The sequence below is a fragment of the Numida meleagris genome, chromosome 5, assembly GCF_002078875.1.
Source record: "Numida meleagris isolate 19003 breed g44 Domestic line chromosome 5, NumMel1.0, whole genome shotgun sequence".
Taxonomy (NCBI): Eukaryota; Metazoa; Chordata; class Aves; order Galliformes; family Numididae; genus Numida; species Numida meleagris.
Window position 1 is genome coordinate 13873304 of NC_034413.1, and position 24411 is coordinate 13897714.

Here is a 24411-nt window from a genome sequence, read left to right on the forward strand (position 1 = left end):
AGGAATTAAGGGGAAGTGCACAGCAGGGGCAAGAGTGATCGCTCTCTCTTGCGGTGCTTCATTGTACCTTCAACTCGTCTTGGAGTGCTCTGTAAGCAAAGGAGCTCAGAGGGGTTCATTTTCTAGATGTTGGTTGTTCAGCTCATCCATCAGCTAGACACAGAACTGGGTTAAATCTGGTCTGAACTATTTCCTAGGCTGCTCAGTAGAAAATCCAATGCAAGCTGACATTTTCTTAATCTTCACTTTAGAAAATATATATATATTTTCCTGTGAATATTATCAGAGGAAATGGATATTTTCAGAAATGAGTCATTCTTCCTTCTATGTTCAGTATGCATTTGGGAACAGCATGGTCCATCTAAATGTTTTGTCTTTCTTGAGCCTGTTTATCTGAAATGGGGGTTTTTCCATGGGATTTGCTGCTGTATGAGCTCACACTGTAGGTTTTACCGAGTGGGATGAGGCATCATCCCACTGAAGAGGCCTCAGATGTGGAATTTGTTTATTATGATGAATGAACCCAAGTCCATTGACTTCAAGGGCATGGCATAAGGATTCTTTCCCTCTGCTTGAGGGGTTGTAGTTGAAGTTTGTTTGCATTATGATTGAGAGTTTTTTATTTGACACATTTTGAAATGCTATAGTAGTTTTCTTTTTTCTGGAAGCGTTTTATACATGAATAAAACTTTGTTGCACAGGATTACATCTTTCTGCAGACTTTTTTTCAGACTTTCACAAAGGCAAAACTCATGGAAAACTGTTTAAGCTAACTGTGATAAGATTTGTGTTTAATTAATTCTAAAGGAGGGACCAGAAGGGTATTCAGTGAAATGGGTTGTGGCCCATTAAAAAACATATTGGCCTTGATATTCAAGTATTTGTATGTTTTTTTCCACCACAGTCACTTCGTCCACAGAAGAGGGGAAAGAAAGAGGCTTCCATGTAATCACGAACCTTTATATGGGTAAAAAGGAAAAACTGAATGACCGTGCTACTAAGAAGGCTGTGATCTGGCCCTAAGGAGATAGGAAGCACCAGTTGGCTAATTATCTCATAGCAGAACTTTCGTGCTTTTGGATTGCTTTCATCACTGGCTCTCATATCTACCAAATAACTAGTATTGTGAGGCTGGATGATTTGTTTCCAGTGCAGTATGAATGAAGCAGCACAGAGCCTGTGCTGCAGCCCACCAGAGGAGTATATTTGCATCATGTGTAGATAACATGCTCTAGGGTATAGCTATAGGTCATGAGAGAGCATTAGAAGGATATCCCTTCAGAGCCTGTGGGGAAGGACAAATGTGGTGTTGTTTTATTGTCTTCTGAACGTAGTCCCTGAGGCAAACAATCCCCTGGAGTGTCTTGGGAGAAGGAGCCATAAGATGCAAAAGGGTTAATGAAATTCAGTAAGGTGTCTGGTCAGGGTGGTGGTGCTCCCCAGTATTGTTTTAGTTAGGTGGATCCCATCATCTGATATGTTCTGTTTACATTCTACCTTCTAGTTACTTTGGGTTTTGGATCATGACATATATTGAATACTAGAGTTCAGTTTCAAAACTCAGCTCTAAAATAAATACCTTCACAGAAGGCTTCTCCAGGAAATGATTCATTTATTTTATTTTTAAAAGAAAAGTAAAACATTGAATGGAATTTGGTTTAGGAAAATAGCTTCACTGGAATAAAGAGTGCTCATTTTCTTAGTGTTTCTCTTCTCAGAATAAAATATTTATAATGTGAGATTCTTAACACATGGCTAGAAACTGATAATTATTTAAACCAGCTGCCTAGCTGCAATGTGTTGCAATATTTATTTTATCATTGTGATTAGATAGCACAAGAGAAGAAATAAGTGAAAATGCCGTGAATAAATAAGATGTGAGAAATACTTAATAATAGTGTGAACACAGCAGTGATGTGTTCTAAAAAATCAAAATTATATTTAATCATTTATTAAGTGATTCATTTTCTGATGTGGTTAAAAGTACTTTTATATCGGGAAGCGATCCAAAATCAAATACACGAATAGCACCTTTTCCCATGTGTTTATCCAACAAACTTTTGTGTTTCTGTTAATATGTAAAAAGGATGTGCTTCTTGTCTCTTTTTCCTTAAATTTCTGTAGCTCTCTAATGACAAATATCTTCTTGTAAGCAGGTGACTCTATTTAAAGGAAAAGAGATAACTAACTAGATAAAATAAGAATTATAACTTTCGTGTTTATTCAGTTACTTTTGAAGAAATACAAAAATTATTCAGTGTAATTTCAGCATCAAGAGTCAGAGCTACAATTTTACTAGGAATTGATTCCTTGAGAGGGTTTCTTTTCATCATCTGTAGTTAAGCCTCATTTCTGTGTTTGCATACTGAACAATGTAATTTTCCTCCCTTCTAGCTTCTACCCACAACAAATGTCCTCAGAAGGGAACAATTTCATGAGTTGCACCAAAACTTTAACAAGTGATTCATTACTGTACAAAAATAATGATTTACATTTGCAAGTGAAATTGTTTTTCGTGTTCACAGAACTGTTCTTCAGAGCAAACCAAATCCATTCTGATAACAGCCCATTGCAAGCTCTTGGGCATGACTGAAGCTAATTAAAAGCAGGTGGATCCTTCCCATTTAACAGAGCAACCAGCTCAATGAAATGTAGATAATTTATATTAATTGTTAGGGAAGAATTATTTTTTTCTCCCCACGGACCTTATCGGAATGTTAGGCTTCTCTAGCTATGATTCTTCCACATTCTGAACAGAAAAACAATTGTATTTTAACTATAATATCCATACTACTGTGTTTATAGAACCTGCATTCTAGTTGGCAGTGTAAAGAGAAGGCCCTGAAGGAAACCTAAGTTTCGAAACCTGATCTCTGTGTGAAAGTCTCTGTAGAAGACTGGTATAAAGATTCGAAAGAGTTACTGTAGAAACACAAATCCATGATATTTTTTAATTTTGTAGTGTCTGTTGTATTTTTCAATACTGAATTTCTCCTCCAGGAAAATGAAATAGTGACTCAATGAGATAGCTCATGCTCTGCAATACTGCTATGTTGCCATGTTTACTGAGTGTTCTGCTAAAACTTGTAATTTATTATTAGTTAGATAGTACCCTTTCATTTCTAGGAGATTATTTTATGTGGGTAAAAGGGTACCGCTTTCAATGTATGTATGTAACTCTATGTATGTAGAGAAGGGGACCCAGAGGTGGAGTAGGAGATATGTGCTGCTGACTGGTGGGATTTTCATGGACTTGCCAGCAGTGTTCAGACTGCCTTCTTTTTCTAGGCACGATGAACAAAAGACTGGAAAAACAAATTGGCACCATGAACATTTTTCAAAGACAGAAATAGTTGTATCTAAGCCAGATGAGAGTTCTGAAGTACATGTATCTTTGCAAATCAGACTATGCAGAACAGTCCAAATACAATATTTATACCTAATGTCATTGTAATAGACCTCAGAGATGGTCTCTCTGTAACATAGTGAATAACCAAATAACTCAATATGAAGTGGAATTTAAGATGTTAGTCTTTCAAAGCCTAGCCAATTTTTATTTTCGGACTGTTGCTTTTTCTTGAGTGATTCAAGTGCAGTGCAGCCTCAAAAGATAAGAAGAAGGAGAGAACAGAATATAATAACAGAAAAACGTATGTATTTATGTTTTCCAGTTTAGATGTTTATAATTTTAAAGCAATTCTTCAATTCAGTCATTCTCAGTGTAGGTACCTAAAAAGAAAAAAACAAATAATGCATATTGAAATAGCTTGCTGCCTTGTGGTCTTGTCATTGCTGAAATATATTGCTAAGATCATAGTAAGGAGTTTTTAGAGAAATACATACAATTTTTTTTAATCTGAGAAGTAGGAGGCAGATCTTGTGAAATACAGTTTCCTAGATGATGACAGAATAATGCCTGTGTGCAGTGGAGCATAGCTGTAGTTTTTGGTGATAGACATAGGGTTCTGTGTGCTTTCAGATACTTGGGTTTAAGTGTTCATGTCTGATTTCAACTTGCCACTTGTGTTTTATAGGGACCTGTTCTAGGTAAGGAGTAATGCTGCCCCAGCATATTCATGAACACCTTGGTGTAGTAAGAGATAAGCTTCTAGCTCAGACCTGAGTTGCTCTATTATTCATGTCTTCTGACAGCAGGTCATCAAATTGCATCAAATTATTTGTACATGTCCAAATCTTGCTAATATTTTAAGTGTCTTACATCAGTAATTATAGTGTTTCATTATCAGTGTTGTTGTCTCTTGAATGTGGACTTGAAAGTTGATCTTATATGTATGTGCTGGAGTAAAGCAGTTACTGTTTATATGTAGTAGGAAATACTAAGATCCTGACAAATAAGATAATCTGTTGCATGAGACTATTTTCAAACTTCACAAAAATAAAAAGTTGATTTGTGAAATCTCAAGCTTGCTAGCTAAGAGCATAAGATGTCTTTTGAAATTTTATTACTAGCTTTATAGCAGGCAGTCTCCCTTTTTTCAAGTCTGCTGTGCACTACTATAATTAATTGTAAATGTTACATTGAAGATCTCATTTTCCTTAAGCATTTGGAATCAGATTTAACAGAAGTTTCTTCTGCACGTTGTACAATCCTTAGATCTGTATTAAAAAAAATTTATTGAACTTCCCAAACAAACCGCTTTTCTGTTGTATTTTGTAAAACTCTAAATAGGATCTGCAGAATCTGTAGAATCAGCATCTGCAGAATGAGTGCGTGTTCATTTTGTATTCTTCTAAAATGTAGTAATGAAAAAAACACTTAATTAGGACTTGTGAAATTGACAGTAGGAACAAGAGGAAGAACAGACACATTTTTTCAATAGCTTGCATGCACAGTGAGTTTGCATGTGTACTTGATAGTTGTGAGTGGGACAGATGAAGCTGAATTACTGAATTTCTGCTGTGCAAAGGATAGCATCAATCTTTCTACATCCCTGCTGTAGCAGCCACTAAAAAGTGACTAGATTGTCTTCCGGTCTAGTGGAACAGTTTTTAACATGTCTCTTGCTTGATCAGCATTTGCTGACTGGGAAATACAACAAATATGTCTACCAGTGGTAATTTGAATCTGCAAGTAATGTGGGGGCACTTACCAATGTCATACTTTTCAAGTTGCAACCAAAGTTCATTTGTTGACATTCTTGAAAGTGCATTTATTTAATAAAGAAGAAACTAGCTACTTCAGAAAATGGTAATCTTTATGAGCTGCTATGATGGGAAAATGCAAATGAAGCAGAGAATTTTGTGATTAGTATTTTACAGAGCAGTCATTTACTATAATTACATGTTTTTAATCAGTAGAATTATCATGTTCTATTAACCAAATTCTTTCCTGACTTATTCTAGGATTCTAAGTAACAACAAGATCTTATGGCTGAAGAATGGTTCTTTCTTTGGACTGAGATCCCTGGAGAGATTGTGAGTAACTGATCAGCCTCTTTTCTCCTTCAATTAAAAAGTTTTTGTATTTTGGATGTAAAACCAAACCTTGGATAACAAAGTTGAGGTGTTCTGAACTGTAATGCACAGTGGAATTTCTAAGCAACTGTCAAGTTAAGAAATGGAATAGGAATGAGTGAATGGGGATGGACGTGGAACATACAGGAAGGCACTGCCATCAATTTGAAACTAAAATAAACATCCAGTCAAAGACTTGTACTACACTGTGTACACTATCACAAAGAAGACTGGTATATGTAATGGTAACACTAATGTACCTGACATATAGTTTGGGTTGTTTAACTCATTGGTCTCCAATGCTTCCATTTTTAATTGTATTCTAGACAAAGAAACTGGACAGCATTCCTCACTAGAGCAGACAATGGCACTGATAAAGCTCTGTGATTGTGTGTTTGTAGCCAGCGTTTGGAAGGGCAAGGATGAGATTTCCATCTAATCTGCTCAGAAGCAACCAATGAATTAGGAAGGAAATGTTTAGAAGCTTCAGTAGAATAAGTGCCTGGTACAGAGCTACTGTAGTAACACTGTTTTCTGTATGCATAGGTCACTCATTTGAAAATGATCTTGTTACTAAGTCTAAAAGTCTGTATTTATTATCTGTGGGAAACTTTACTGCTGTGTCTAAGCTATGTAATTAAATTATACGCATCTTAAGCTATCTCCTGCAGTTTAGATTAAATTGCTTTTGTTCCTTCCTAAGAATACCTTCACTATATAGTGCTGTTGATATGAAGTAGTTGTTAAATTTGTGAATTCATGAATGTATTCCATCACATATGAATGTTTCTGTATGCAAAAGAACCCCAAACCAACACCCCACATTTAAATGAACTGTAGCTAACTGAAGAGTCTCTGTGAATAAATATTATCTTTATACAGTTATAGATGTAACGAATACTTCATTTAATATTGGCAATATTAAATGCTATGGAACGAACAGTATTTGTGGTGTGTATTATATACTCACTAGTGAACTTTCAGTTTAAAGTTTAACATTGATATGATGTTTATAAAGATGTTTGCAAATATTTTAGAGAAAATCTGGAGTAAGGGATAGAATTACAAATCTATGGAAAAGAAGGGAAATCAGTAAGTAAAATCCTAAGATATTGCAAATTGTGTTTAGAGGGAAATATTTCCTCTGTGTATTTTTCTTTTTTCTATGTTTAACTTGCATTTTCCCATACCTTCTGACATGGGAACTTCTAACAAAGATGCATATGGATTCCTAATGAATAAAATTGGAATATGCTGTGTCTCAGCAGTAGTACTGAGCATGTACTCTTAAAATGTGTGTTAGTTATTGGTTAGGGAAATTCTTTCAACCTGAAGAGACATTGCAAACAGTATTGAGAACAGTAACAAAACAAAATGCCTTAGGTGTGTAGCATTAAGTATCATCACCATCTAAACCTTAATTTTACAGTATTGATTATTCTTTTTTAAAAACGTTGCAGATGAATGAGTCTTGTCTCTGTATATGGTGACTGCTGTTTGGCCATGATGTTAATACAAAATCCATAAGCTGTCCTTGAAGGCTAGGAGTGACATTCTCATCAGATTCAGACGCTCTGCTCCTTGTTGTCTCTTTCTGTGCACTTCTCATAAATATGTACAAGGGCCAAGTTTCAGCTGGGGATTTAGAAATGGCTTGGGTAATCTTCTAAGAGGTGGAAGCAATGGGTGTGAATGAACTACCTCTGGTTGAGTGCCCTTAACTCTTAGACAAAGGTTTTCCCACTGTACTCTCCTTATACACAAGCCACTTCAGAGTGGTACTTCAAGTGCTTATGATGGAGGACCATGGCAGCAACTGCTGGCATTGTTCATGGCTCATCAAAGTGGACCAAAGAATTTTTATTCCTTGCCTTAAAGGTGAGGTCGAGAAGGTTATGAAATATTAACAGGAAAACCCAGTTGAGGTGATGTTCAGTTCACAAGATCACGTGCTTAGAAATGTGGATGTACTGGTGTTAAGCAGTATTCATTCCATTTAGGTTTGCTCTCCTTGTGGTCTTACTGGGAACAGAAAGTTAGGGAAGTGAATGCCATAGAGACAAGAATTGTGCACGTCAGTCATTCCTTTGTGGTTACTGTGAACCAGAAAAGCAGTAGTTCATGTGGATGATGAAATAATTTAATGTCAAACTTGAAAACTTTAGAGGGGAAGTTTTAAAAAAAAAAAAAAAACAACAAAAAAAACCCCAAAACTTCTTTATATTCTGGCTTTTTGCTGTGCTGGAGTGCTCAAAACCACTTTTTGAGCCGAGAACTGTTTCAAGCCATTATCCAATGAACTAGTGACAATTTTTACCTTATTATTTTGCTTTCTGGGGCATATCACATCAGGATTTGGATTACAGAAGTGTTAGTACTCCCAAGTCCTGGTGATTTCCCAGCAGTGTGTTGCACAAGTGAGAAGCCTGGCTGAGCAGTTGCATAAAATGAAGGGTTCTAGTTTGAGATAGCTGAGAGGCACTAGTTGTTTGCACTTGAACTGACTGTTCTAAGAGTAAGGCAGTAGCTATTTAAATTTTAAGACCATGGTAGACTGTCTCATGTTGTGCACAAAACACGTTATTTTAGTTATTACTGTAGTTGGATCTTGGGTTCTATTTGTTTCTGCAGGCTTCTCAAAATACTCTTATAATACTCATGCTATGTTTAAAAAAAAATAAGTTTTTTATTTCAGGTTGTATTAATTTGTATTACTGCTGTAAAAGAAAATCTGATATTAGCTTTTTTGGTGATAAAACCAGCCAGGGGAAAAAAAAGCCAACAAATTTGAGGATGGAGTTATTTCCCTTGTGGTAATAGAAGGTAATAAAATCTTTACTAATACTTCATTAATATTAAAAATAAAACATGTAACAGTATCTGTATTAAAGGTTGTATAATTAAAAAATTATCAGAATACCTTTATGAAATATTAGCATTTTTACTGGAAAGCTTGTAACAATGCTTTGAAAAACCCTGTTTCACAAAGGGTGCTTTTTCTGTATTCTGTGAGTGTGACAAATGACTCACAAGAGCTCTCTGTAGAGGTGGCACACTCTCAGCACTCAGCTTGAGTTTTCTGAAACCCTTGTGCTCATTTGTAAAGGTTGACTCACAAATGTGTTTCAGCATCTGGATCATGATGCACCTCTGTGCCTCTGGGTTTACTTTGTAGTCTAACTAAAAAGAGGTGAATGCTATTACTTAAATACCATGCGGGAATAGAAACTTTCTGTAAACTTAGGTTTTGTACTGTACTCAGTTATATAGACTTTGACTACTCCCTTTGTTTTGGATGAAAATCAGAACTATGGGTAGAAAAATAAATTTTTTTGAAGCAAATGTGGTAAGCAAACTGTTAACACCTTGAAGCCATTTCTGTGGTACACCCTGTGGAGATGACTTTGTATTCAGGAAGCTTGGAGTTCGGTTTGGATTTGAAGCTTGGGGCAAAGACTTGCCAACTTGTAATGGCTTCAGTTTCAGTGCCGCCTTTGTCGGTATTCAGTGTCTTACATTCTTATGAGATGTGCTGATCTGAGCAGGATAGCATTAGTTATCACAGTCCAGTAAGTTTTGCTTATGTTTTGAGTACCGCAAAAGAATGGTGAAGGAAGTTTTCCAAGCCATGAAACAGTGAGGTGTTCCTTTTAGGTAATTCTCAGCAACGCAGAGGCTCTCACGTAAGTAAGTATGATGTGGAGGACCTGAAAAACTGAGTGTCTATATAGCTTGTGTAGCTCAGTGTTTTAAAAAATATATATATTCCATAAATTGAAACAAGGCATTAAATAAAAAATCTGTTCCTTTTATAATGTGATTATTTCTTCTAACTTTTATTTTTAACTTGTTGGCTGTGGGAATAACCGTTGTTATCTCCTGAGGAATCACAGGCTTAGTGCAGATTACCAAGTTACCAGGAGGTACTGTATCATGGCAGTGTATTGCATGGATCCTGGTCCAACAGGGTATAGCAAATGAATATTATGAGTAACAGTAGTGGCGTGTTTCTTTCAGCTTGATAATAGCTGGCTTCTAAATAACTCTTCTGGAAAATGCCATTGTCCCCAGAAGCATAAAGCAGACTACAATTGAGACTATTGGGCCAGGTGCTCCCGCTGTGCTGGACCCAAAGTTGAGGCCTAGACTATGAAATTAAATGTTTTCCCCTCATCCTGATGTCAGCTGGCACAAAACAAGATGCAGCAAGATGTTAACAACAGTGTTCATTTTCTTACTCTCCTCAACTCTGCCTGGATAGCTCCTATTCTGTGCTGACCCCCTTGCTACCTCTAGCAGGAGGCAATCTGTTGTGGATTCTGGTCCCCTGTTGGTTTCCTGGCGCTCACTGGGGTTGATCTCATACTTGTGAATTTATTTTGAAGTGGGTGTATGAAGTCTCTATCTCTGTTTTGTAACAGAATGTGTGTTTTCATGAAGTTTATAGAAGCATAATTACCTCTGAGACTGCTGCTGTATTGTCCCATGTGGCTGAAAGTCTTTATCAGGTTCAGAAGTTATTTGGAGGGAATCAACAAACAAAAATAAAGAAACATGCACAAACAGAACATGATTGCATAAGCGGCGTTTCCTTGGGAAATCACGATGGAAGATCACTACGCAAGATTACACATATTTGTCACAGTTGACCCAGAACAAAAGCATGCCAGGCAGTAATACTGTAACTTCAAGTTTCAGTAAAACAGTCACTGACACATTTTTCCTAATATTCCTGGACGTTTTTCTAGACAAAGAAGAATATCACTGAAATATTTCTAAGATTTTATTTTTTATTTTTTAACTATACAGACCAGTTCTCACACTGATTATGCCTTTATTAAATGTTGTGGTATTGTAAGGCTACCAACTATGCAGCCACATGTTGTCCTCATTTCTTAATAGATAAGACTGAGTTAAACCTTGGTTTTGGTAGATTGCAGTACAACTACTTTTTGCAATTCTGTATTGTGCTATGCAACTGAAGTAATAACACATTAATTTGAGGGAATGAAAGGGCAGGAAAGGCAAGCACAGTGAATTAGATCATAGGGAAAAAAACACATTGTTAAACAGCTGTTATAAAAATATGGTATTTGGATATTCTTCACCAAAGCTCAAGTGATGAACGGTTTAAGTATAGAAGTTTTACATTTCAATATTCTGAAGTACTTCTTATAACATACAATTTACATTCTCTATATTACTGGTCGCTGTGCTTTTTTTTTCTGCCTATACATCTAAAGTGTGCACGTATACTTGCAGAAACTGAGATGTACATCTTTGACTCTGTGAAGGATTGGAAAAATGCTTAAAGAAATGCTGAAACAATTTAGATTTCAACATATACATATGACATTTTTAAAGTTAGAAACTTCATAAATGAAATTTTGAATTACTTGTGGGTTTTTTGAAATTGTTTAAAAATAGATAAAGACTAGTTGTTACAAGCTAATGTTTTGCAATGACATCCAGGATTCAATTGTAAAAGTCTTTTTTTTTTTCTTTTACTCGAAGAACTTGCAGCTAAGAGGCTTGCTTGTAACTTCATACAAACACTTTACAGAGAGTGGGTTAATTAATCTTGGAGACTTCAGATAACCACATTTAATTCACCTCAAATACAGCCTAGCCATGTTTTGAGAAATGCTGTGAGTGGAGAGGGTATTTTAATACCCATATCTTAAAGCTCTCTGTTGTGCAAGTAGTCACAGCATGTTGAAACTATTCACTTCTATTTATTTATTTGGAGAAATAAGAAGGGGAATCAGTACAGATTTCTTTCAAGCAGCTGAAGCCGTCTTGACATTTTTCTTGTTTTTCAACTCCCACATGGATTTGGTGAATTCTCTTGTTCCAGTTGACAACAATCACAAACAAGCTTTCTGTTTAAACTCACCTTCAGTTTTCTAAAAGAATAAAAATACAAATGCTCCAGCAATTATTTTTCCTTGTCTAGTAATGTGTTGGGGAGTCCTGGTGGAAACAAGCAATTTTTCATTTTAAATTTCTTACTGTGTTGGCTTGTTATAATTGTTTGCAAAAATCTCATTATACTATATTACTGGATGAAGTGGTTGAGTGTTTCCCAGCAGATGAAGAAGATCAGGAACATTTTTTGGGATGATGTTTCTCCTGCTGTACTTTGCCCAATCTCTCTAAACTGGGCTGAGAACAATTCCTGTAACTCATGTTCCTTTCAGTGCTCACTGAACTTGAGTTACCCTTTTAGTCTCAGTGTATGACTGAGAGATGACTACAGTGTTGTTAGCTAAGTAGAGTGATAGAGGAAAATTCTCATTCAACATTTATTGCCTTTTATTTGTTAAAAAAAAAAACAACCCAAAGCTAAGTTTCTGTATTGGGGAGGGGGAAGGAACAACAGAAAAACCCACTACCACCTCCAAACTCCAGATGTTATTTTGTCTTGGTGTGCAGTATCAATGAGAGATTTAGCATCACATCAGGAATTATAAAACTTAGTATTGTTATTGTTAGTTTGACTTTCAGAGACAGAAGAGTTAGAAATTAAAAGGAAAATTACATCACCCTCTTTCTAATAGGTGCAGGTACTGTAAGTCTTATGAGCATGAACTGCCTGTCAAGGAACTTGTAATGCAATCTGACAGAAAGATAATGGATTTTTTTTCCTCTAGTCAATTATTATTTTCCAGTGCAAAGTCACAATACAGACTACTAAACATCGTATGCTTCGCATTACAGAGGATGAGACAACTCTGTATGTATACTTGTATAGAGCCTCTACAGCATAGCATTAAAAACAAGCAGCAATTCTCAAAGGAGTTGATGCTTCCTTTTGGATATAACAGTGGCATTGAAAAACAGCAGCCATTAACTCTGGAAAAACTGGTTAGCAAAGTCAATGCCATAGCTCTAGGACAAGGTGTCCAGAACCAAGTCTGATTTCCATCTTTTTTTCTACCTTAAGCCTATTGCTGATTTGTCTTCAAAGTGTTAATTTCTCTGGATCTTAGAGAATTTTTCCCTGATAGAAAAAGTATGGGCTAGCAGGGCATGTCTGTGCTCTTAATTCTGTGCTTCATAGCGAGATGTAGGTCTTGTCACTGCTCATTTGCTGCTAGGAATTTATGCCATGCTCAACAGACTGCTGGGATTGCATTCCTCCAGTCCTGGCAGCGAGCTATAGTTTCAGCCTGGGCACGGAGCTGCCAGCTGCTGGTAATATATGTGCTATGGTAATGGTATTTAAGACATCCATGGTTTGTCAGGTTCCATTGCTATGCTTGTAACATTTTGCATTTCTTTTTCCCTAACAACACATTTCTGTTGGAAATGCCACATGCCAGTATAAAAACATTTTCTAGAGATGCAGCAGTTTGAGGAACATCTTTGTCAAATATGTCAGTACTTCATTTCAAGACTGTACTGTTTTATTTCCACATAGCAGAACCTTTTTGCAGAGATAAAGCTGAGCTATGTGACTAAGGACTGAAGCAATCTGTGTACCTTTTCTATGAAGAAATGGCACGCTGGTTGTTGGAGGAAGAACAGAAGTGTGGTTTAAGGGCAGTTTGTATGCAGTTACACAGCAGTGTGCTGGAAGCCAAGCTGGTAAGGATTGGTGTTAGCTGGTAATGGTTGAGCTGGTCTTACCAAGTGAGATGTGAGGTAAGTTGCTAGCAGTCCTCTGCTCAGTATTTTGTGATTGTGATTTCTCAGCTGTAAGCTGTTGCTTATGAGGTTGGAATAATGTTTTCAAACTTCAAAAAGTATTGCAATATTTTTTGTATTCGTTTGATGGGTTCTTTAGCATTTTTACTGTTCACATGACCGAGGGTGGTTGCCTCATTTGGTCACACCTGCACATAAAATGTGAGAGACCTCAGGTCCTGAACAGGACCGTTTCCCCCATGTGTCAGGAAAAAGCTCCAAACTCCATCCTTCCCTCCCAGAGCTCCCTGGGCTCTACTGAATCACTTGTTTTTTTTGCTCTTTCTCTGACTTGATATCAATTGGCAGACGTTTCTCACTCGCTTATTCATAGGAAAAGAAAAACGTATAAAATATATTCTTCGCCAGGAGCTTAAGTCTGCAGACTTGTGAGGTCTCTGACAAAGACCTGCTGTTGCCTGCTCACATCATGGTAGTGTGTAAATCTGCTGCCAATGGCCTTTGGAGATTGTTGCCATCAAAACTTTTGGGATGCCTGCAGAAAGCATAGCTTTTATTCTCTAGCTCTGTACTTGACTAAGAATCACTGAGAAGGTAAAAATAAAATAGAATGTACTTGAAAAGAACTGAAGGAAAGAAAGACTATGTTTATGCCAATTGAGTTTCAAACTGAACAAAGAAAACAACCCAAAAACAAAACTGAAATAAGTTGTCTAAAATAGTTAGGAAGGCTGATGTAATTTTACAGCTGTGGGCAGTTTTTCTCCCCACTTCTTAATATAGACAGAATTGATTAGTTGGGTGTAGCATAGTGCTGCGTATGTCAAGTAGGTACAAAATGGTTGTTCTCACGAGAAAATTGCATGCAGACTTAGCACATGATAAGCTGTCTTGCGTTAACACAAATTGCCTCGTTCTTGAAATGGAAAGTGACTGGGAGAGCTATAGAGGATGTTTGTGTAGTCTGAGCTATGCACATGCTCTGTGGAAAAAAAGGAATTACAAAATTCCTCCGTGGTCTACTTTAGGAAGTGTTTTGTTGAGAGGAACATTGTGCTGGAATAAAAATGTGGATTTTTATTGTCCTGGGTACTGAATGAATAAACTGAAATTATTCTACACAATGATACTGAGCTTCATCTCGCAGAAATAAGCAGTTTTAGTTAAAAATAAGCCACTTGAGTTAGCATAATGCAAGAAACTTGTCGAAGCATAAATAAAATGTTTTTATCATGCTTTTATAACCCAGAAAACTGCCAGAGGGGCAGCTTGAAACTCTTCACAACAATTCATTTCTATGAAAAAATCTGAAAGATGCTAGATCAGGAAAAATGATTTTAGTTGTAGGTACCTGGATTTAAAAAAAAAATAAAAAAAAATTAAAAAGCATGCCCTCTCAGCCGTAGCTGTAATGCTTGTGCTACAGTGCTGTAATTACTGGCCGATGAAAGAGACTGTTACCGCTGACGTATGTTCCCCAAACACACGTTGCAGTTGTTATCTTCAGCAAGTGTTCTATTTTTTTTTATGTTCAATATTCACATTTGTTTCAATGCAAAGCAAGATAATGCTTTTTAAAAGACCTTAAAGACATGCTTTTCAGCTGAAATGAGAATTTAAAGTACATTGTGTTCAGAACAAAGCAGTGTTTTCTGTACTGTCAGCAGCTAAGTTGAGCATTGGATAGCTTTTCCCCCTCTGTACCATTAATTGCTTGTAGGTATCTCTGAGAAGTGCTGGTGCCTTACAAGGGACAATTTTCCCAGCTGAGTGAAGCTCAAGTAATGTATTAAGTTTTCCTGCTGTACAGAGTTATGCGAGCTCACAAAAATATTTAGGAATGTGAGAGCAGAATGGGTTGCAGCCAGGCTGTTTCCAGGGATAAGAGGAAAATTTGTTCAGTGCTCCCTCTCATCATATACGCCATAAACTAACCATGCTGTTAATTGCTTTCCAGCACTCCATTAAGAACTCTGAAACGTCAGTTCATAATAATGCCTCTTAAAATTATAATGTGTCAGAGAAGATGAAGTTGTCATGTGGCTTTTTTTTAGATTTTCTTTTTATGTTTCTTTGCTGTTGGAACAAGTAAATCCTTATCAGTCCAAACCTGACAGTTCCTTTGACCACAAATGAGCCAACATGGGCACAGACATTTCTTCAGTGCCTCGCCAGTTCAGGTTGCTGGCACACAGCATGCAGCACTCCCTCACTCAGCATTTTTTGGCATTTCAATGAAAAAGGAGTTACTAGGAGGGTAACCTCCAGAAGCCATGTCCTGCACCAATCAAAAAGTAACACATTGCTGCTGATCCTTGCAGCGCCAAGAGTCTTCAGCAGTAAAGATGCAAAGATTCATGTCACAAACTACATTTTCTAACTTCAGCAAACCCCACCCAGGCACAGAACTCCTTCTGTAGCAGTTTCAAACAGCATTTTGAGTAAATAATTTAAGGGCAGCTCCAAATCTTTTTTTTCTGTATTAGCTAAACTTTTTTTTTGCATTACTTTTACATTTTTATCTGTATTGTAAATGTACTTGATTTTACCCATGTTATTTTATAGTACTGTTAACCTTTAATTTTAACAAATTCCTTTCTCGTTGTGGTGTTCACCACTAATAAACAATGCTGTAATATTTACTTTCCTTGGCAAAGCAAACCAAAACTAGGTTAATCTCAATGACATCATGAAAGTAACCATGAAGTGTTTATATTTATGGGCACAAAGCCTGAAATGTATCTAAAAGTGACATTCTTATCTGATTTATTTTGTATCCAATCACAATATATTATTTTTTAATAGTCTAGCAAATGGATTTGTGTCCCACTCATTGAATACTCTGACAAGTAAAATTTCAGCTTAGTATAATGTCTGAAAGTTAGGCTCACACTGTAAAGCTCATGTACAGCTGAATACAAGGAAAACCCTTCTTAAGTACCTACATGCAGAAAATACGCTCTAGAAATTCACTGGGTTATTAGGGCTTAGGAGATCTGTATAAAGCTGCTTTCTCTGGTCTCGTGTAATAGTGCTGACCAAATTGGCATTTAAACCCTAGGAAACTTGAAAGCTCCCTACTGATGACATTGAATTGATTCCTGCTTTCCTCCTTATTTTTATACGTTCCCTGAATGGGGGAGGTTTGTTTTGTTTTGTTTTTGCTGTCTCTAAAATTGTGAATTTGGTAAACCAAACTTTTTTTTTATTTATTGGAACTGTCATCTGTGTAGTGGTAGAGGGTAATATACAAACCTTTGTCTCCAGATGTCCGTGTGTTCAGGTGTGTAGGTAGAGGTCTGTAATGAGCATTTTGTAGTTTGTTTATGTAAATCAAATGAAATGGTCTTTCTTCAGAAGCAGAAATAGACGTCTCATTTATTTACTTTTTTCCTGTTGGCTCTGTTACTCCACAGAAGCTGCTCTCTGGTTTTGTACACCTGTCTGCTCTTGTATTCTGTCTTACTGTCAGAGGAGAAAATTCACCTTAGCTAATAGTTTTGATATAGTTTCTCCTTCGTTCATCCATTTTCTACTTTTTCCACTCACCTTGTCTGAATCTATGTTAAGTAGTGACAATGAAAGGAAAACCATTTAGCTTATGTAAAAAAAAAAAAAGTGGTATGTTAAAATCGTAAATATTATCAGAAGGGTGGAGGATGCGTGTGAAATGTCGTAAGGTTCCTGCCTGTTTGGAAAGGGTTAGCAACAGCACATGTGGAAATGATGTTTATACAGACTTTCTTCTTTCACTCATACTGACATAATGAAATTTCTGGTGTTTCCACTTCTGTTTTGGGTCACTGTTCTAATGGATGTATGTTCTAAATTTCTATTTCCTAATTTCAAGTCTCTACCCTTCAATAATTCCCACTGCTTCTCTGAGTTATTATTTAACTGAAATATTCATTTCTTAGGCATGTGATTCCTGTGAGATCATTTAAAAAAAATAATTGTCATTGGTTACTGTATTTTTGTCTCATATCATTCTGACTACTTATGTAGTAAGGCAGGTACTTCATTCTTGCATGTAGTATTAAATATCTGAATAATTATTTCCACATTTGTAAGGGTGGATGAAATCCTATATTCTTTCTCGCTTTTGCCTTGTTTTACCAACATCCACTAAAATGTTTTAGTGTGAAAATTCCACCTGTGAATGAACTAGGCCAAGTTTTGTATCGTCAGCCTGCCTAATGCCTCTCAGTAGCCCTTGTCTTCACTCACCTTATGCTATGGAGATGCAGTTCCCTAATGCTCCCCCCTTTCAGAGGAACTGCCCGTGTTTCTCCAGATCATGTAGCTAGCATGAGGCTGAGCAGCCATTTCGTTAGCAAGTGTTCTAGGAAGAAAGGTAGTTTCAGGCTGAAAAGTGAAGCCATCGCTCTCGATGAGGTCTACAAAGAACGTAATGCCATAATTTATCACATAAGTCTACTGTGCTTGTGAAGCTAAGCATATGCCAGCAATCAGTGCATGAACTCTTCAGGACTCTGGGCTCACGCCAACATATGCAAAAGCCCCTACAAGCATGTCGTTGTCAGCGTTGTTGTTACTTCAGCTTGTGGAACTTGCAAGCACATGGTCTGCCACACTTTCTTTTGCTGAGCGAACCCACCAAATATCTTTCTTCAAATATTTGGTGTGACGGCTGAGCTTTGACAGAATAAATCTTTAGTGTTTCTGATAAACTGTAGAAAATTAACTGCGTGATTATTTATTTTAATACTTGCGTGTTTCAGAGGTTGTAAATCTGTAGTGAAGTTACTAGTGATGCACTATGAAGTTCCATTTGTATCCCTTCTTTTTCGTTAAATTAGTCTCTTATAAAAGCAGATGTGGATACTGTTTTCCTCAACTGGATTTGCAGGAAACTTAAATCTTCTAGGATACCTGGGAAGGGTAAACAGCATTTGGTGTTCCACAGTCAGACTTCCATGAAGAAAATTTTCTGAAACCAAAGCTTTTCTGATGACCTGTTTAAGTCACTGTGTAGTTCAGCAACATTTAAAAGATGATATATAGGATATATGAAAAACAAACTCTAATGAGGTGTGGTGAGCCAGCAAAAGGCAGACAGGATCATGCAAAGTATTGCATCCTCACTCTTGAAGAATGAGAGAAAGAATCTTTTATACCGGCTTACAGATTTTACTGTCAAGCTTTGGTAATGGGTCAGTGTAAAAGGAGCAATCTATTTGCAGGCTGAACCAAAACTTGAAATTTCTTGTTTCAGTACGGAGATAGGAGCATACCTGGCCAACTTGTATTGATCTTGACTTTGAGAACTATTCTTTTAAATGCATAATTATCTTGATAATGTTACCTCTAGTTTCATTGCTCACGAGCCAATGTTCTGATATTAAGAATGAATCATCTTGAATTTCTACCGTACAGCTACACGAGTGCACTGTTTGCATCACTTGCTTGGATGAATTCAGGTTAGCTAAATATGAACTTATAGATGACAATAATACTGCCTATTTGGCAATACTTATTCTAGATGTGATTACCATTCATTTCCCATTGAAGTTCCAAGCTCCTATGTGAGACAGAATGAGTGTGGATTCAAAGAAAATAATAAGGAACGCACGTGCATGTATGTATAATATCAGTGCCAGTTTGCCAGCTGTGAGCCTGAAGGAAGTCAGGCAGCCTGCTCCAGCACTCACCCAGAAAGTTAGCTGAACAGTCAATCAGCCAATTACCCAGCAAGCCAGCTACAGCCCAGAATGCTAAAAGTCAAAGCAATTTTTTTGTTCTTAACTGGCATTTCTCCTTTTGCATGCCAGCTATTCTGGGAGTTTTCTGTGTTACATTTGGTGATATGTCAGCTTTGTTTTCTGGCTTATTCACTTGAATTTTCCTAATAGTTTATTTGCGTATATTATGGTTGAGAACAAGGGATTTCTAAATATTACTTTTAAAAATTATATTAGCATAGGCATTCCCATTTAATTTTATCCTACTTGACTTTTTTTGACTTAAATTAAAGGTAATTTTACTGCTTATTTGCTTCTTTCCTAACAATGTCAAAGAAGAAAAGAAACAGTTGAAGAAGAGGCTGACAGAAACACAAAGTGTGGCACTGCCACAGATCGCTATTCTATGCCCAACTCTTTGCTCCCGCCTCTTCCTCTTCTCTCAGAGACAGAGGCAATGGAAGTGCTTAGAACTTACTGCACCTTGCAGAGGAAGGCAGCAGTTTGGATAAGCTTGAAACTTATATATGTAATACACCACCCTTCAGTGATTTGTTTTTCCTGTTTCTTTTGCCCGTTGTTGAACAAACAGGTAACCGTCATTAGAAGATGTTTTTTAAGTTAATCAGTATTTCCAAAGAAGTGTCATTTATTTTAACCTGAACAAATGCATGCCTGAAGTGATGCTGGAGATGAGTCCAGCATTGAAATAACACAGTTTCAGCAACAGGTTCATCTACTATCATTTGATCTGAATGCATTTTGCTTAAAATAAATATGCTCAACAATTTTATATATATACTACTTCTGGATTGTGGGTTGGCTTGTTTATTTGTTTTTTAATACCCTGAACAGTCATAAATTTGAGTACCCATTCTTGATTTACTTGGTTGCATAATGACTATGAATCATAAATTCCTTTTTCCAGGAAAAAGCATCTAATTTACTGTACAACTCTTTTAAAATATGCTTTCAACATTATCTTTATAACTATTTAAGAGAATTTTATACTGTATTTTCCTGGAATATAATAGATACCCTTATTAAAATTAGTGTTGCCACTAATGTAATTTTGAAATGCATACTTTTCCTTTGTTCTGGATCTTAAATTATATAGATTATTTGTATAATACTGTCCTTTAAAAACCTTCCAAAATACAGACTTGGTTTCCCAGTGATACACTCAGAAGGTTTAAACTTTAATTCTGGAATCTTCTTTTTCTCTGTACAAAAGTCTCTTCCAAAAGCTTAGTACAGATTTGTTCTAATTCTGTATTTTTAATCTCTAGTGCTAATAATTTCATCAGATCTTTTGGTGGCTGTTTGGCTGTTTAGGTTAAGCCAGAGGTTAACTTCTTACAGAGATTCGTTAAAAAGCAGCTGAATTCTTTCTGATGATGCATGGAAAAGGGTTTTGACAGGATCTAAGAAAAATTGTGTAAAATAGTGATTTTTATCCACTCCCTTCTCCTCTCTCAACACTGTTACATTCAGATTTGAAATATTCCGGCTTGAAATATGGCAGAGATTTGTTTCTGAGTTTCAGACGTGGTCCTCCACAGTTTAGTAATAATCTGTTTTCATTTGGCTGAATTGAAAAGTTTTAAATGATATCCCTTACGCTTGTGCAAAAATTTAAATAAAACTTTGAAATGAATCATTCTGCAACATTCACTTGGTACATTATATGTATGTGTGTGTCATATATCAACATGGTGAGATTTCCTAGTAAAAGTTGTTCTTGCTATAACTTGCTGCATTTGTGCACATTAAAAAAAAAAATTAAAAAGGAAAATGAATTCAAAGATGCATACAGGACTCTGGATGATAACTAACAATAGTGTATGTGATTGAAAGACATTGATAGAAAAATTGTAGCCTCATTAATTGTGGAATAGAGTATGAAAATTCTGATTGCTTAGTTGTGGTACATGATGGAATTGCAATATTAGTGGTTTAGCTTGCCAAAGAATGAATACCTAAATGGTGTACAAACGAACTTAATAGAAAACACTTGTGTATGTAAAAAAAAAAAAAAAATTCTCACCTGAATATCTAATATCATATGATCACTTCAAATCAGAAACTTTGCAAATGCTTTATTATCAGCAAATCAGACTAAATGATGACAGGAGTACCTCTGATCTTAGCAGAATGAATTAAGAAAGATTAAGTCTACAATGCTAGGAAATAAAAATTTTAGTATAGATTTACCAGTATGTTGTTGCTTTTATGTTGTTGCTTTTTAATAGATTTTAAGTAGTAATGTTATAAAGTTTACTAAGGTCACACAATGTAATCATAATGAACCTTGAAATTTTCTTCATGGTGATGTATCAGATACCTTGTACTGAAAAGTATAAAATATCGTATTTTCTTTTTCCCTGAAATGTAGGTGTTATAATGGGAACTGCTCTTATGGTTTACAACATCCAAGTCAGCTTCATTGTCTTTGTCCATGCTAGATGGGGACACAAGCATGTGAATAGATTTTGCATTGTGCTCTAGAATAAGTACTAATATAACATGTAATAATCACAAGAATACTTAGCAAAGCAAGCTTATACTAATATACGTATCTTTTACCTGTCTTCCCAAAAGTTTGATGCTGCCACCAGCTAAGTTGGAGTGTTTTTGTGACTGACATTTATTATAATAAGTATATGATCTTATCTGTCACTCTAAATGTAACTAGGATATCATGAATGTGAAAATTAGTAGGCAGAATGGTATTACCTGTTATTAATCTCCAGCTAAGCCTGACACAGTACAGATGCGGTCATTCACTACAAAAATATTCTGTCATCTTGAAGCCAATAATGAGATAATTATGTTGAGTTATAGAGAATTGCCAAATAATTCTGGAAAATGAAAGCCAAACTGAAAACACTAAATATTTTGCTGTATAGCATTGGATTTATTATAACAGGAAGCTAGATGGAATTGGAAATCAGTGTATAGGATGGCTGCCTGTTTTATCAGGCATTTGAGTGTTCTGGATGCAGCATGGAGTTTCTCGTCCATGCATCTTGTCACAGTATCAAGCCATACAGCACATTAACCATCAGGAAACCACTTGTGCTCAATCAAATGGGAGATGAAGATGATCTTTGTAGAAGGTAATATTGTTAAGACTATGATTAAGGCCTCTGCCATTAAGACAACAAGTGGAAAGGGTAAAAAAGGTGATAGAAACATTGAGCAGCAGAAATGGAGTATGAGATTAAATAATCAAGATGGAAGGATCAGAGGTGGAAAACAGGCTGGTAGGACACAAATACAGGATGTGTGTTACTGTGTGATGGGATGCTGATACTAACACAAGGAGAAGGGAGAGAACTGCTGAAAAAGGATATTAAAAAAAAAAGTCAGTTCTCTGAATCTATTTAAACTACAGGCATGGTGTGCTTACTTGAGTGGATGTTGCTTAGAAATAATATGCGTCTGATCTACCTTGAAAGGCACTGAAAAGAGGATCTGGCAAAGGTATGGACTGTCTGTGTTGTGCTGCATTTAGGAATGTCCAAAGAGAAAAATTTAAAAAGATGAATCCCTCTGGAGGGCAATCCTTTCACAATTACTTGCTCTGTTGCAAAACTTTTTCTTTGCAAAACTATGTTAGAAGTCTGCTGATGTGAAACTAAATCCTCCCTCATTCCTGATACTGGATTGAGTACTGAGGGTGTGTTGATGCCTGCCTGTCTTCTTGAAGTCAAGGCTTTTTACTAGGTGCTGATAGCTTTCTGGCAAAATACTTGAACAATTCTATGATTCTATAGGGGACAGGCTCTTTAGCAGGGTCTGTTGAGATAGGACCAATGAAAATGGTTTCAACCTGAAACGAGATGTAAAGAAAATCTTCCTTATGATAAGAGTGGTGAGGGACCAGTGCAGGTTCCCAAGAGAGGTCGTGGGTGCCCCATCCCTGGAGACACCCAAGATCAGGCTGGAATGGGGCTCTGAGCACCTGATGGAGCTGTATGTGTCCCTGTTCATAGCAGGGGAGGTGGAACAGGTGGCCTTTTAGGGTCCCTTGCAATTCGAACAATGATTTTAAGAAGACAAAAATAAAAGAACCTCAAAAGCCACACAGCTGATTTAGACAACAGAACAAAATGACAAGGCGAAGGGCAGTGGAAATGTTTCTCTTTTCCAAAGTAACAAGATGGGAGACTGGCAGCATTAGCAGGTCTTGTGAGGCACAACCATTGCGCCTACTTTTAAAGAGATGCCTCTGCATCAATTCAACAGACAGTAGGAGAATTAGAGTATAACGTGCATCATAAAAAAATGATCATGAAGGAAAGGGTCTGCATGTTCTTAAACAGCCATAGTTGTGGGTATATCCTGCTGAAGTCATTACTGTCCTAGGCTGACCTACAGAAATCCAGGGCTGAGCTTTCTGTGTGCAGATGTTCAGTTTGATATTGGGAGGGATACATTTCTCTTCCTTGGTCCTTTTCTACTCACATACTTTACTATCATTTGCAGGCAAGGAGCTGTTCAGGGTGCTCCTCACAGACAGGTAGGAGATTGTAGAAAAGGGTTGTGACTGAGGGATGTGGTTTCATTCTTTGTTGGGGCAAAAAAAAAAAAAAAAAGCAGAAATTCAGAAGCAGGAAATGGGCAGCAGTTGTGAATATGGATTACAGCAGACACACTGACACATTGATTTGTTTTTCATCTGTTCAGACCTTTTTAAGAAAAGCACAGTTTTGCAGTAGCTGTTTTTTGGTCTGTAAAATGCAAGTTTCTATAACCTCTGGAAAGGGAATCAGTTAAAAAAAAAAACAGAAAGGTATCTCCTCTCATCTTTCTTCCTTTTCGTTTTAAAAGTTCTGGCTATTGAACTGTAACACTGGCCACATGTGCATTAAAACTATAAAGTCCTTATGAATCTTTAATGAGGAAACGTTCATGTGCGTACAAAGTAGATGGTTTTAACAGAGGCACCTCAGTCACTTTTAATTTTGTTTTCCTCACCATCCCCCAAATACCTCAAGGGCTCCGTTCTGCATTCCTTACACATTTTGCTTGCTTGGGAAAGACTCTCATGCAAGTTGATTGAAGGACATCACCACATTGCTACCCAAAAAAAGCCCCACACGACAAAACCAAAATTCCATTTAAAACTCATTTTGATTGCAGAAAAGTATATAAAGAGTTTGTTTTTCGTTTGTCCTCTGAACTTTTGATATGATTTAAGGAACGTCTCAAAGAATGACTGTGACTGCAAAAAAAAAAAAAAAAAAGTAAATTTTTAGAAGCTATCAGGCTAGTTAGCAACATTGTAAGGTTTCATTGTAGGTGTGGCTGTAATTACAGAGGAAAGGAAAAAGGATGAAAGCAGGGAGCCGGTCAGGTCCCATTTTGAGGGGCAGTGAAATGGTGGAGGCAGAGCTGCTTCCCCTTGGCTCTGCACTCAGCCATGGGCACCGACATCGATGGATCGATTCAATGTTGGAAATAATAAAGATCAATGCCATAAAAAATAGCATGGGAGGCAAAAGCTAATCTTGCAGGGAAATGTCACAGCATACTAGATGTAGCTTAATGGTAAGTTAGTATAATATTAATGAAAGGG

General features: G+C 36.6%; 1 protein-coding gene across 1 annotated transcript in view; it reads left to right on the forward strand.

The window, feature by feature from the left end:
- Positions 1 to 24411, forward strand: part of LOC110399996 (adhesion G protein-coupled receptor A3-like) — a 261744-nt gene that overhangs the window by 37553 nt on the left and 199780 nt on the right. Inside the window, exon 2 of the mRNA XM_021399543.1 lies at positions 5365 to 5436. Coding sequence (XP_021255218.1) covers positions 5365 to 5436 — 72 coding nt within the window. The remainder of the gene's footprint in view (positions 1 to 5364; positions 5437 to 24411) is intronic.